The sequence below is a fragment of the Lipophrys pholis genome, assembly GCF_963383615.2.
Source record: "Lipophrys pholis genome assembly, chromosome: 20".
Lineage (NCBI taxonomy): Eukaryota > Metazoa > Chordata > Actinopteri > Blenniiformes > Blenniidae > Lipophrys > Lipophrys pholis.
Genome location: NC_137648.1, coordinates 19683357 through 19696606, shown reverse-complemented (window position 1 = coordinate 19696606; position 13250 = coordinate 19683357). Strand labels below are relative to the sequence as shown.

Genomic DNA, 13250 nt, shown 5'->3' with positions numbered 1-13250 from the left:
TTTCAGGTTGTTTTCGGGCGTTTCCATGGTGACGGAGTTCCTCTGACCTGTTGTTGAAGTTGGTGCAGTAGCCCAGGTCTTTGCAGCCCAGCTGACACGGCTCCCTCACATCCGCCAGGCAGTTGATGAGCTCCGTCTCCACCAGGTTGTACTCGCAGAGCTGGTCAAAGTCCTGCCACGTCTGACTGCCCCAGTTGGTGCTGATCTCCTGACACATGTCCCTGTCGCAGCAAAGCACAGAGTTAAACACCGCCCTCCTCCACCCACTACCACTTCCTCTCACGGCGACGCCCTCTGCCTTACCTGCACAGCGACGTGTTGGCCTTGGAGCAGCAGTGCAGCTTGGCGCAGTCCATCTTGGCGGCGTGCGGCGTCTCCTCCTCGGGCGGGGAGGGCGGGTGGGCGCTGCCCAGGAAGCACTGCCACATGGGCTCCTGCGGCAGCGGCTGCGAGCCGCACTCCTTGATCAGGCCCTCCATGATCTCGTGCTCCGTGCTCATGGTGCGGAGGATCCGGCGGCAGGCCACCTGGCAGTGCGTGGCCTCGGCCCGGTCGCAGCAGTACAGACCTGGAACCGACGGAGACGTCAAACACCCAACGACCTGATCCCTGACGACTCCACTCCTCCGGTTGTTAAGGTGAGGGGCATCTGGTCAGAAAGCACTCACTGTCGATGGGGCTGCGGATGGGGTAGGACTTGGTGAAGTTGCTGACGCAGCTGAGCAGCTGGGCGCTGTGGCTCTGGCAGTAATCCTTGACGGCGTTGATCTGCGACACGGTGGGGGTGGAGTCCGTCCTGAAGATGGCCTGGCAGTACTCCCTGCAGGTGGTGTGGCGGCCCGCATAGCTGCAGCAGGTGGAGCCCACTGAACACACACACACACACACACAGACACGGACGCACGCACACACAAGAAACAAACACAAAATAATATGCAAACACATACAAAAAACAGACAAACAAACATACAGGCAAACACAAACAGACAAAAAAATAAAAAATGCAAACACACACAAACGCACACACAGACAGAGAAACAAACAACCAAAGAAGCGCACATGCAAACAAACACAAACAAAAAACCCATGCAAACACAAACGCACACGCACGCACACACACACACACACACAAAAACACAGAACATGCAAACACACACACACGCACACATACGCAAACACACACAAAAACAAACAAACAAAAACACAAATGCACAAACATGTGCAAGAGACACACAAACAAACAAGAAGAATCGAGCCTCTGATCAACAACCAGCAGTTGGAGAAAACACTAAGAACACATTGGAGGTTTGTTTGTTTGTTTGTTTGTTTGTTTGTTTGTGTGAGAGTCGTAGATCACCGTTGGTCTGCACTTACTTTCATTTTTGGTGATGCAGCTGTACAAGGAGTTCTGAAACGGAGGAGAAGAAGAGTCAGGAGAACGGTGATAATCTGACCTGCTAAAGGGAGAAAACAACAACGATCTTCCTCCTAAACGTCCAGTGAGAATCTCTGGATGCAGCTTCACAACTACCATCACTGAACATGGAAACATTCCGGTTCATTTCAAGATCTTTCAGCCGGAAACCAGAAGAATGAAGCCAGAAAGAAAAGACAGTCCTCCGACGCTCCTCGTACCTCCGTCACCTTCTTGCACACCTTCGTTATGTCATTCTTGGAGGAAGCCTGCGGACGGACAAACAGGAAGCAGATGAACGTTTGCCGGCAGAAACGAGGCGATGAGTTTTAAGCCCCGCCTCCTTTCCGCCTCACCTGTCTGCACTCGCGCCGGCACTCGGACGAGATGGCCAGCTCGCAGCAGCCCAGCCCCACCCAGCCGTCCGACTTCCTGGACACTCCTGCAAGCGAATCAAACGCCACCGTCTCAATCCGTTATGTTACAATAAGGTCTGCAGCCTTTATGACCATAAGAGGTGTTTATGTGATTTAACACCAAATAAAGTTCATCTGGAGCCACAAAACATGATAATTACCAGAAATAAAGTAAAAACATCTGAAGAGTATATATAGATACTATACGTACAAACACTAAGTATGCATTCAGGAAATGTCAGGTCTACAATTTAGATATGTTTTATTATGTTTTGGGTTTTTTTAAATAGATTTTCCCGCTATAGGTATCTTATGCATCTTGGCTATTTGGACTTCTTCAGCTGTTCATGTTCATTCTCCCCTTTTTCTTTTTTCCTTTTATTATTCCTTTTTTTTCTCTTAAATTTGTCATCTTTTTTTCCTTTTATGTTTTCCTTTTTGAATCCCCTTGAAAAATTTTGTTTTTTACCATTTTCATTGTCATACATACATTTATATAACAAAGCTATACTCGCAATTTAAATTTTTTTAAATGTTTTTTTTTTCCAGCTCTTCCGGAAGTTTTATCTATTTTACCTCCTTTATGTGTTTTTATCCTGCATATTTAACCACGAATGTCAAATTTCATGGAGTCGCTACATTGTCACTGGTTGAAGAATAGAATAGAATAGAACAGAACAGAATAGATTAGGATAGGTTAGATTAGATTAGATCAGTATAGAATAGAATAGAATAGATTAGATTAGATTAGATTAGATTAGATTAGATTAGATTCGAGTAGAATAGAATAGAATAGAATAGAATAGAATAGAATAGAACAGAATAGATTAGGATAGGTTAGATTAGATCAGTATAGAATAGAATAGATTAGATTAGATTAGATTAGATTAGATTAGATTAGATTAGATTAGATTAGATTAGATTAGAATAGAATAGAATAGAATAGAATAGAATAGAATAGAATAGAATAGAATAGAATAGAATAGAATAGAATAGAAGACTTCTGCACCAGACATTCATTTCTATGGACTAATCAGAATTATTGGCTTCATGTGTTCATCTGGCAGCGATTCAAAGAGAAAAGAATGGCTGGATTAACGGGAGGCGGCAGCTGGTTCCAGCAGCAGAGGAATGCAGGAGCGTCAGAGCTGATGATTTCTCATTAACGAGCTCCGCCTCTGCAGAAACGCCTCCAACGTGGAGGCTGGACTTTAATCCGCCGCACGATTTCTGCTTTTCTCACGGATTCGAACACGTCTGAGGTCGCGTTCTCAACTTTTCAATAATCTGAGACGTGTTTGGACTCCACCCTGGGGGGAAGCGGTGCAGCTGGTTTTACCTGGAAGGGTAGAGTTGATGCACGTCCACAGCTCGTTCTGAAAGACAGACAGAAATCAAGTTTTCATCTTTGTCAAACGAAAGTTGGGTCAAGAAGGTTATGTTTTCTTCTTCGTGTATTTATTTATTTAATTGGCTCGTATGTATGTATTCTAAATACACGCAGACGAACACATAACCTTCTCGGCCAAATTCGTAGGCGACGGTAAATATTTTAAAAGTAAAACTGGGATGTTGCTCCAATTTCACACAAAAAAATGGCACCAACTCCCATGGAGTTCGTATGTGTGACGCTGTGAGGACGAATCCTCCGCTTACAAGCAGGACGAGCTCAGGAGGACGTCGTCCTTTCAAGTCGCTCGCCGGAGTTGAGTAAAGGAAGCGCCAGCCCGTGACGACTCGGCCCGCGTCTTCTGGCCCGGGAACAAAAAGAAGCTTCCAGCAGGCGTCGGATTCATTTATGACTCGCGTCTTTACATGAAGCAGGAACCGACGGGGGACGGAACACCAGGAATGCTGCAGGGACGGCACAGAGGACTGCAGGGCGACTCGTCCACGGGTCGGATTTCAGAATGTTTTTTGAGAAAATAAATCCTGTACGATGTACTTTTACATAGTCTAATTGATATTTTTATAAATATTTCACATATCTAGTATATGTCCAGATATATTTAGTATAGCATCATATGGCTTTGTTTATCTTTGTTTACCATTCTCTTAATGGTAAACAAATCGAACAAGCGCACTTAAATACATTTCTAGGAATTCCTTTTGATGAAAAGCGCAGCTGGAAGCCACATAGAAATATCCTGAAGTCAAAATTGGCAAAAGAAAATATTGGCATAACGTGTAAAATCAGATCAGTATGAGATCAAAATTCATTCTTTCATATCTGAGTTGTGGCGTGGAAATATGGGGAAATAATTATCAAACAAACATTGATCCCTCTTTTGTTTTTACTTCAGAAGAAGACGACTCATAAATCAAGCTGATTATTATTATACGCCAACAAATCCTCTGTGTGCAAATTAATGTACAGTCTAACAGTAACAGTCTCATGAGTTTTCACAAGGTTGCCGTAAATAAGTCAGATTTAGCACGAGGCTGATTTCCGTCCGTTGTCCCACAATAAAAAAAAACACACAGGCTTATAAACTTATTTATATACATATATATATATAAAAAAACAACAATATCGTAAAAGATAAATTCTTTTACGGTTGTTTGCAATTAGTTTGCGTGACATTTTCAAGTGAAAATGCAAAACTTTTGTTTATGTTTTGGTCGTCTGTTTACACGACAATGGACCTTGGAGAAACTGAACACAACTTTTTGAAAACGGCTCCTGAGATGGATCTTTATGAAAATGTTTTTAAAAGATTTTTTTTTTCAAAAATACTGTGGTAACTGGGGGAAAATGCAACTTTTCCAAAACATTCAAACTCGGTCTTCATGGCACCGGGAGAAAACACACTTTTTGAAAATGCTCTGAAACGGATGAAAATGCCATTTAGAAAAAATGCTCCGATACCCGTCTCCAAGGAAACAGGGTAAAACGCAACTTTTTGAAATCGCTTGGACGCCTGTCTTCATGGAAGCAGGGGAAAACGCACCTCTTTGAGAATGCTCGGACTCCATCTCCTTGGAAATAGGGGAAAACGCAACCTTTTGAAAATGCTCGGACTCAGTCTTCACGGAAACAGGGGAAAATCAACTTTAGGAAAAAAATGCAATGACACCCATCTCCATAGAAACAGGGGAAAACGCAACTTTTTGAAAACGCTCCGACTCCGTCTCAAAGGAAATGGGGGGGGGGGGGGGGGGGTTGCAACTTTTAGAAAATGCTCTGACACTCGTCTCAATGGAAACAGGGGAAAACGCAACTTTTTTTAAAAAAAAACACTTGGACTCTGTCTCCGTGGAAATGGCAGAAGCAGATTTTTGCTGAAACGCTGGCCATGCGCACCACGGCCGTAGTAACTAGTTGTCCTGCACACGGTTGAGTAGCTGGACAACAGGAACCGTTCCTGATATCGAGCTGCCATAATGTTTAAAATAAGGTTGTTTTTTTTCAAAATGTCTCACAGTCAACATATCGTAGATCTTGATGTGTATTGTTGATGAATCCATGAGATTTGCTTTGTGCTTCTTTCTCTGTTTGTTTGAACAACTTTAAAGTTGGATCCATGTGGCGTCTCGCGATTTTGGGAGAATTCAGTGTTGAAATAGAACAAACATGTCAAGCTGTCGCGGATTAATTACTTTTGTGGTTCTGATAGGAACAAGAACCAAACCAGAACCTCTGCTGCCCTGTAATTATCTCTGTAGAGTGTGTGTGTGTGTGTGTGTGTGTGTGTGTGTGTGTGTGTGTGTGTGTGTGTGTGTGTGTGTGTGTGTGTGTGTGTGTGTGTGTGTGTCTGTGTGTTCTAACCACAGCCACTGGACCACTTCCTGTGTGAGCCTAATGAGAGAGTCGATGCGGCCGACACGTCACCAACGTCAACACACGACGCAAGAACGCTTTTTGAAAAACGCTCCGTCTCCATGGAAACATGGGAGAAAAACAAACGGCAACCACTCGTGGCTCAACAAGAAAAATACATTGTTTTCAGTGTTTCTGCCGTTTCCGCGAAAAACCGACATCATTTTTCGAACTTTTACAAAACGGGAAACGCAAAAAGTCCATTTTCACACTGGACTTTTCTCTAGAACGATGCGGAGTGAACATGTTATTGTTGAAAACGTAGAGGGGGAAATATTAGTTTTTTTGTAAATATATGTGTAAACGTGGCCTTAAACTTGATGACTGGCCAAAAGCTGAAACTACCGTAATTTCTGGACTATAAGCCGCTACTTTTTCCACACTTTTATTCACGTTGCTGAGTCATGGGTGATGCGTTCAGGTACATCACGTAACTCTGAAATGTCTTTTTTTCTTTTTAAATTTGGTGGGTGCGGCTTATATTCAGGTGTCTGGAAATTACAGTACAACTCCTCCAAACTTTATACGCAGTGCTCATCCCCTGTTATAATCATAAAAAGCACATTTAGTGCGAGAATGTGTCAGAGTTGTAGAATCTGTCAAGAGTTGTAGAATGTCTTAAAAGACACTTCAGTGACAATGAGTGGTGAATTTGGTATTGGTATGAGAGGTGAAGTGCAGACTCACCATCGACTCTGGACAGTAACCAGGTAACCTCTGGAGGAGATGCTTCAGATGGGACTCACTCTTTATCGTGGCGAGCTGCAGAGCAAGAGCAAAACACACAAAATTACTATTATCAATGATTCAGGAATGCTGAGTCATAACAAATTTTTCTTGGGTGGGGGGGGTTAAAGGTCAGGAAGAATGTGTGTGTACATCAGTGGCAAACAGTGATAACATGAAGCAATTCAAACGACCATTACAAATAATGGAAGGAGAGGTGTGGTGGATCAAATAACCTTATAATCCATTGGTTTCCATGGTGACAAATGTGGCGTTGGCAAAGCGATGTGCTCTACCGAATGCAAGTTTTTGTAATGAATTCCCAAGGGACAAGCCTTAAAACAGACTTATAAATAATTTGAAACCAACCAAAAAAGGTCAGAAGGTGAAAGTTTGTCAGCTCGTGGGGGCCCCCTAGTGGCCTGGAGCCACAAGCAGCCGCCTGCCTTGCCTGTTGACACGCTTCGCCTCTGAGCAGCGTTTCCGTGGAGATAGAGTTAGAGCGTTTTCAAAAACATTTTTATTTTGTTACATCTTTAGTTTTATGAGTTTTATGTCACTTTGTTACATCTTTAGTGTTGTATCGCTTTGTATCGCTGTGTATCGTTGTGTATCACTTTGCATCGCTGTGTATCGCTGTGTATCGTTGTGTATCACTTTGTATCGCTGTGTATCGCTTTGTATTGCTGTGTATCACTTTGTATCACTGTGTATCGCTGTGTATCGCTGTGTATCACTTTGTATCACTGTGTATTGCTGTGTATCGCTGTGTATCACTTTGTATCACTGTGTATCGCTGTGTATTGCTGTGTATCGCTTTGTATCGCTGTGTATCGCTGTCTATCACTGTGTATCACTGTGTATCGCTGTGTATCGCTTTGTATCGCTGTGTATCGCTGTCTATCACTGTGTATCACTGTGTATCGCTGTGTATCGCTGTGTATCGCTGTGTATCGCTGTGTATCGCTGTGTTGTCCGTCCTGCATTACATTGTTGCGCCTCCAGTCTGTTATTATGTAGTAACACATTTCATCTTGTGCTGCATCAATAACACTTTCAGCCTTGCCAAGTGTGTTCACACCTTTGGTCTTGTTTCCCCGTCACGGAGGATTGCGTGAGACCGTGAGCGCCACCATGTAGTCAGTCACACGCACCCACACACCCACACACACACACACCCACACACAGACACCCACACACACACACACACACACACCCACACACACACACACACACACACACACACACACACACACACACACACACACACACACACACACACACACACACACACACACACACACACACTCAGCCAAACGCCATGTGAGAGCACAAGGCGAGAGCCTGGGAGAGTGCAGCCATCGCCAGCAGTCTCCGGCTGAAGTGTGAAGTCATGAAAACACAGAGTGAGATTTACAGCTTCGCTGCCTCAGGACTGCCGGGAAAATTCCATTTCTGAAGATCGGTTCCTTTTCATTCGAAGCTCTGAGCTCCATTGAAGTAATTTAAAACACTGTACGTGTAAACTAATACACAAACAATCCCCAGAACGCTTGCTGGACGGCGTGGTGTTCATTCTGCTGAGAGTTGGTGAGAAACGCCCGTCTGTCTGTGAACTGACACCCTGAGATAAACAAGACGCAGGCACCAGGAGGAGATGCGCTGGGTTGGGCCAAAGGCTGGTGGGTGAGGAAACTCTTCAGGAATGAAGCTTCACACTTCAGTGTGAACGTCTTGACAAACTGTGAGACACCGGGAAGGTGAAAGGGACAGAGAGGAAGAGAGGGGAACCCGGGCGAGGTGAAGGGAAATGCTTTCACACGACCTTTTATTGGTTTTAGATGGGATTTACATTAGGGACGCACCGAGCCACGTTGTTTCACTTCCGATCCGATCCCGATACTCGAATTTGGATATCTGCCAATACCGATATTATTCCGATACCAGAGCTCGGTTTGCTTTAATATTATTACAATCATTATTGTTGATTTCAAATGAGAATTACTTTGGTATCGGAACCCGATACCGATACTGGATCGGATCGGCCCCGGATCTAATTTACATCGACTGGGATGGTGAATAAACAAGAACGTCCAACTTGTCAATTACTTGTCACTACTTTGGCTCCGCAACTTCTTCTGAAAAACTACTTGGGGAAAACACGGGTTTCTTTAGCACTACAGAGGCCCGGTTTACACAACATTTTGAAGTGAAAATTCTAAACTTTCCGAGCGTTTTAGGTGTCTGTTTACACGACAACGGTGATCTGAGCCACTGAAAACACAACTTTTTGAAAACGCACCTTATTTTGTCGCCATATGGACGGCCGAATCGCTGCTACAAACATTAACACGGGCATTCTAGTGGGCGTACGAACAAGTTGGATCGTTATTACGGTGACTGTCAAAATAAAACTACCAGGTCCCAGGAAAAGATGGACTGGGAGTCATGACACTTCAGGAGGCGGCCATTGTTGTTATTGTCCATCCACTGAGCATGTGCAGAAGAAATATTTACAACGACCGTAGTCCGCATGCGCAAAAGCAGCATTTCAGAAAGGTTCCGTTTTCCCCCCCGTTTCAGCAAAGACGGAGTCGGAGTGTTTTCAAAAAGTTGCACTTTCAGTGGCTCAGCGTGGCTTGTCGTGTAAACACACCGGCAAAACAGCTTTTTCAATGTTTGCTGGTTAGTTTAAAAAAGTAATGAAGATGAATGTTTTACTAGGATTTATTGAACGGCGACAAATCCAAACCAATGTGTGCAGTAACTGCTGACCCAATCAGGATAATAAACGCAATTAAATATAAAATATCGTGATTCTTGTGAGATGTTTTGCTTCTGCTGACACTTTCTTACTGAATCAAATATCTAATGGTTTCAGATGAACTGTTTCCAATGCAAATAGTCATAATCCCACTGCATCCAACAGACTCAATACAGTTCATTCTCTCTTTTTTTTTTTTTAATATCTGAGGCAATTAGTTGTGCTTGCACGGCAATATTCATGAGAGGAGTTTCCATTCCCTCCAGAGCAGCAGGTGTTCACAATCAGCTTGTTATCTGATGCCCTAAAAGTGGGATTGTTTTTTGTTTTGTTTTTTATTCCGGGGAGCTGGCAACCCGGAAAACTCAATCAGACGAATGCAGACTTCAAACAGCAACTCTTTTTTTTTTTTTTCTAAACAGCCTTTCTGCTGAACTGACAGAAAAATACAACTCAAGGCAGAGTTGGCAGATAATCAGAGAAATCTCCACAAAGCCGACGATCCGAGCGGCGCGATCGCGAGGCGCTTTGTGAAAGGTGAATAAGTACGGGCTGTCGGGAGTAATGGGCTCTTTCTGCTGCAGCGTGGATCCAGTCGGACTCATCAAACACCTTTTCACAAAACAGAGAAAAGGTTGAGGGAGAAAACTGGTGTCCGTTAATGTGGAATCGGCGCCTGAGAGCCGGCAGGGGTGTTCAATCTAAAGCAAGTCGAAAACAGCTGATTCCACTGCGGCGCTGGACGAGTGAAGATACGTCGGTCTGATGGGGAACTATTTCATCCCACAGGCCGGAGGTCTGCGACTTTTCTCATCTTAAAGAGTTTTTGCCCGAATCGGCCAATGAAACGAACCCGTTGAGCCTTCAAAACCTGAAGTTTCAGAAACTTTCACATGAAGTTTTGCTTCATCAGGGAAAAAAAACTGTTAATGGTACGTTAAATAAATTTGAGAGGTTGACGAAAGACGAAAGTGTTTATTACCGCCCACATTAAATCGAACTGTCTTTATAGAAAATATCAAGAAAAACAATTCATTTATCTTCAATGATGAAATAAATCAGTCACCTTTAGGGATCCATCGAAACCGGCACCAGAAAGTTTCCCGATACGAATATGGCAATGCTACATGCTACATGCTAAAGAGATTTGGGGCTCACGCACCAGCGATGCTACATGCTATGTTACATGCTATAGAGTTTTCAGGCGCACACACAAGTGATGCTACATGCTAAAGAGATTTGGGACTCACACACCAGTGATGCTACATGCTACATGCTAAAGAGATTTGGGGCTCATGCATCAGCGATGCTACATGCAACAGTTTATGGACAACTCAAAGAGAAAAAAAGATTGGATTTCATCTTCATATTTGTTTTATTTCCTTCATCCTTTCCACCCAATGTCCTTCCTGTCAGAATATTCATCATCCATCACTCATCCACACTTTCAGATATGCAGGATTATTGAAACTAAAGACTTGAGGATTTAATCTGTTTCACAGTCTCAAACGGAGAAAAATAAAAAGCCGGAGAGAGTGTGAGGACTTTCACTCTGGTTTATTGATGCACGTGCAGGAAGCGGAAAGCGATCGTTTGAGCTGCTGTGGTTCAGTATAAGTAGCAGTGGAACTGCTCATTTTCTGGGTGTGACCAGGCAGCTTCCCTCTGAACTGAGCTGACTCTGGAGATCACGACGTGTGGCTGAGGCCCACCACCTCACAGCCTGACATGGAAAACACAACCACTCACACTCTGCAAGCCTCCACCACACCCTTCACCAGGTCATCTGAGGCCACCATGCTTCTTTTCATGCTCCGTACGGGGGAATGATGATGTCAGCCGGCAGGAGGACGGTACGGTCGGCCCCCGCCTCCCTCTTCAGCCGCTAAGAGCCGTGCCGGGATTTGAGCGCTCAGGCTGCGTGTTTTGCTTTCTTTCCTTTGTGTCGTTTTCAGGAGAACACGAGGGCTTCGGGAGTGCGAGAGTGTGTCACCTGCTCCCGATTCAAGCGGCTGACACACAAGTTTTATTCAGCACTTCAAACAGCCACAGAGATAAAAAAAAAAAAAAAAAAAACTTTTGACGACCAACCACCCCCACCCCATCCTTCAAAAACCTCCATTCATGGACCGACCATAATGGGCTGTGTGTGTGTGTGTGTGTGTGTGTGTGTGTGTGTGTGTGTGTGTGTGTGTGTGTGTACCTGGTCACAAGCTTCTTTGCATGGTGAGAACTCTGCAGCATGGTGGCAGCAGGAGGGATCTGCAGACACAGAAAGAAAGAAAGAAAGAAAGAAGAGTCAGTGATCAGACACAAGACAAGTGAAAACTTGAAGGTCGCATATTGTACAGTTTTTTTTGGTTTTTTTTAACAATTTTGCATAGTTCTTAGAGATCCAACAACGTTGTATTCAAAAAGTATTTTCTCAAATTCAGAATTGGTCTAAAATCCAGCAAGTCTAAAAGTCCCTCTCGTGAGCTCGACCGAGAACAGGCGATGTCTGCGCGCTTAAATGCTAATGAGCCAGGAGGAAAAAATGGCGGCCATTTGTAATTTTAGAGGGCAGAGTTTGACAATAAAGTGGCTGTTCCATTCTATTCTATTCATGTTTTCAAAACATTGTTGCTTTCAGCGTTACATATGACTGTGATTTACAATCCAGGAATTATGATCAACATTCATTTAAATCTTAAATCTGGAACTAAATCGTTGACGACTAAATCTAATTTCTAACTTGGTGAACTTAAAAGGACCGTTTTTAATTCAGATTAACTGATCTTAAGTCATGAGTGGATTCCTTGTATACTAAAAGCTCTCGTGGGCAGTTGTATTTACCTCAAGCTTAACATAGAATTACTAACAAGCATAACAAGAATTATTACTGGATCCTATTGAAGTTGGTCGCAGCCTTTCAGATTTCAATCCAAATAAATCTGTTTTACATATTTTCTTTGTTTGTTGTCTGCGTTATTCTCATAACACACGGTCTGGGGTTATATTACCGCAGCACTCTACGTGTCCTGCAGCGTCTGCAGCTCCTGAATGCCGTCCATTACGACCCGGCTGAACGGGGGAGTTGTTGGCTGGCAGCTCGGCTCCAAACCGCAGCCCAGCCCAGGCTTCCAGTAAGCCACTTGGCTGTGTTTGCTGTCAACACACTGCTCCCACCTCACGGTGTGGACTTTACCGCACTTCTACGCAGTGATGCCGAGCTGCCAGAGAGCTCCAGAGCTCAGGTCACCCCGACGGGAGGCTACAGATCCTCCCAACGCTCTCAACCAGCAGAGGTGGCGCTGACGTTAGAGGCCTTTAATGCAAATATGTAATAAAACTAAAACGAACTCTGCTTATTTAGATTTGTTAACTTTAAAGAGGTTTTCCAGTCATAGAGAAACACGGATCCGTTGCATGTTTTTAAGTGAAAACGGAAAACTTTCATTGTGTTTTGGGCGCCTGTTTAAACAACAACGGCGCTCGGAGTCACGGAAAACACAACTTTTTTTGGGAAAACACTACAACTTCATCTCGACGGAAACTCTCTGAAACATCGCTACGGGTCATGCGCCCTACGGCCCTCGTAAATAGTTCTTCTGCACATGCTCAGTAGACGGACAATATCGAGAGTAGGGTCCGACTTATATGGATGCCGATTCCGATATTAGCGAATACAAAACTTTGATATAAGATATATCGGCCGATTCATTTATTTCGTGCTGGGTTGACACGTAGACACAAATACATTGATTAGCCTGCGTCGATGAGTCACGTCGAAGATGGCGACGTCCGGTCAATGTAGCCGCAGCAACAATAGCATGGACGGAAAATGAGCCGATCAAAATAATAATAATTGAAAAGAAAAAAAAAGGGGTCCTCAAAATCTGTTAACAGTTCCAATTGTTTTTCTTGCAAGTTTAAAGCAGAAGTGTCATGCTTTGCCATTATTTAGTAGAATTACAGTTTATAAAGCTATTTTGTTCCAAGTCTTTTCTGATTGTTTTTAACTCTTTATTCTTCCGTTTTAGGAAACAAGAAGAAGTAACTCAGTTTTCCAATAAAGTGTCTTTTTGCAGAGCTTAAGGTACATGGAGGTGGGAGTAGGTTAGAAGTTAA

General features: G+C 43.7%; 1 protein-coding gene across 1 annotated transcript in view; it reads right to left on the bottom strand.

The window, feature by feature from the left end:
• reck (reversion-inducing-cysteine-rich protein with kazal motifs) overlaps positions 1-13250 on the bottom strand; it is a 64100-nt gene that overhangs the window by 30252 nt on the left and 20598 nt on the right. Inside the window, exons 2-10 of the mRNA XM_080489851.1 lie at positions 11344-11402; positions 6338-6412; positions 3170-3206; positions 1771-1856; positions 1636-1683; positions 1375-1408; positions 669-866; positions 304-568; positions 48-221 (exon numbers count right to left, since the gene is read on the bottom strand). Of these exons, the coding sequence (XP_080345977.1) occupies positions 48-221; positions 304-568; positions 669-866; positions 1375-1408; positions 1636-1683; positions 1771-1856; positions 3170-3206; positions 6338-6412; positions 11344-11402 (976 nt within the window). The remainder of the gene's footprint in view (positions 1-47; positions 222-303; positions 569-668; positions 867-1374; positions 1409-1635; positions 1684-1770; positions 1857-3169; positions 3207-6337; positions 6413-11343; positions 11403-13250) is intronic.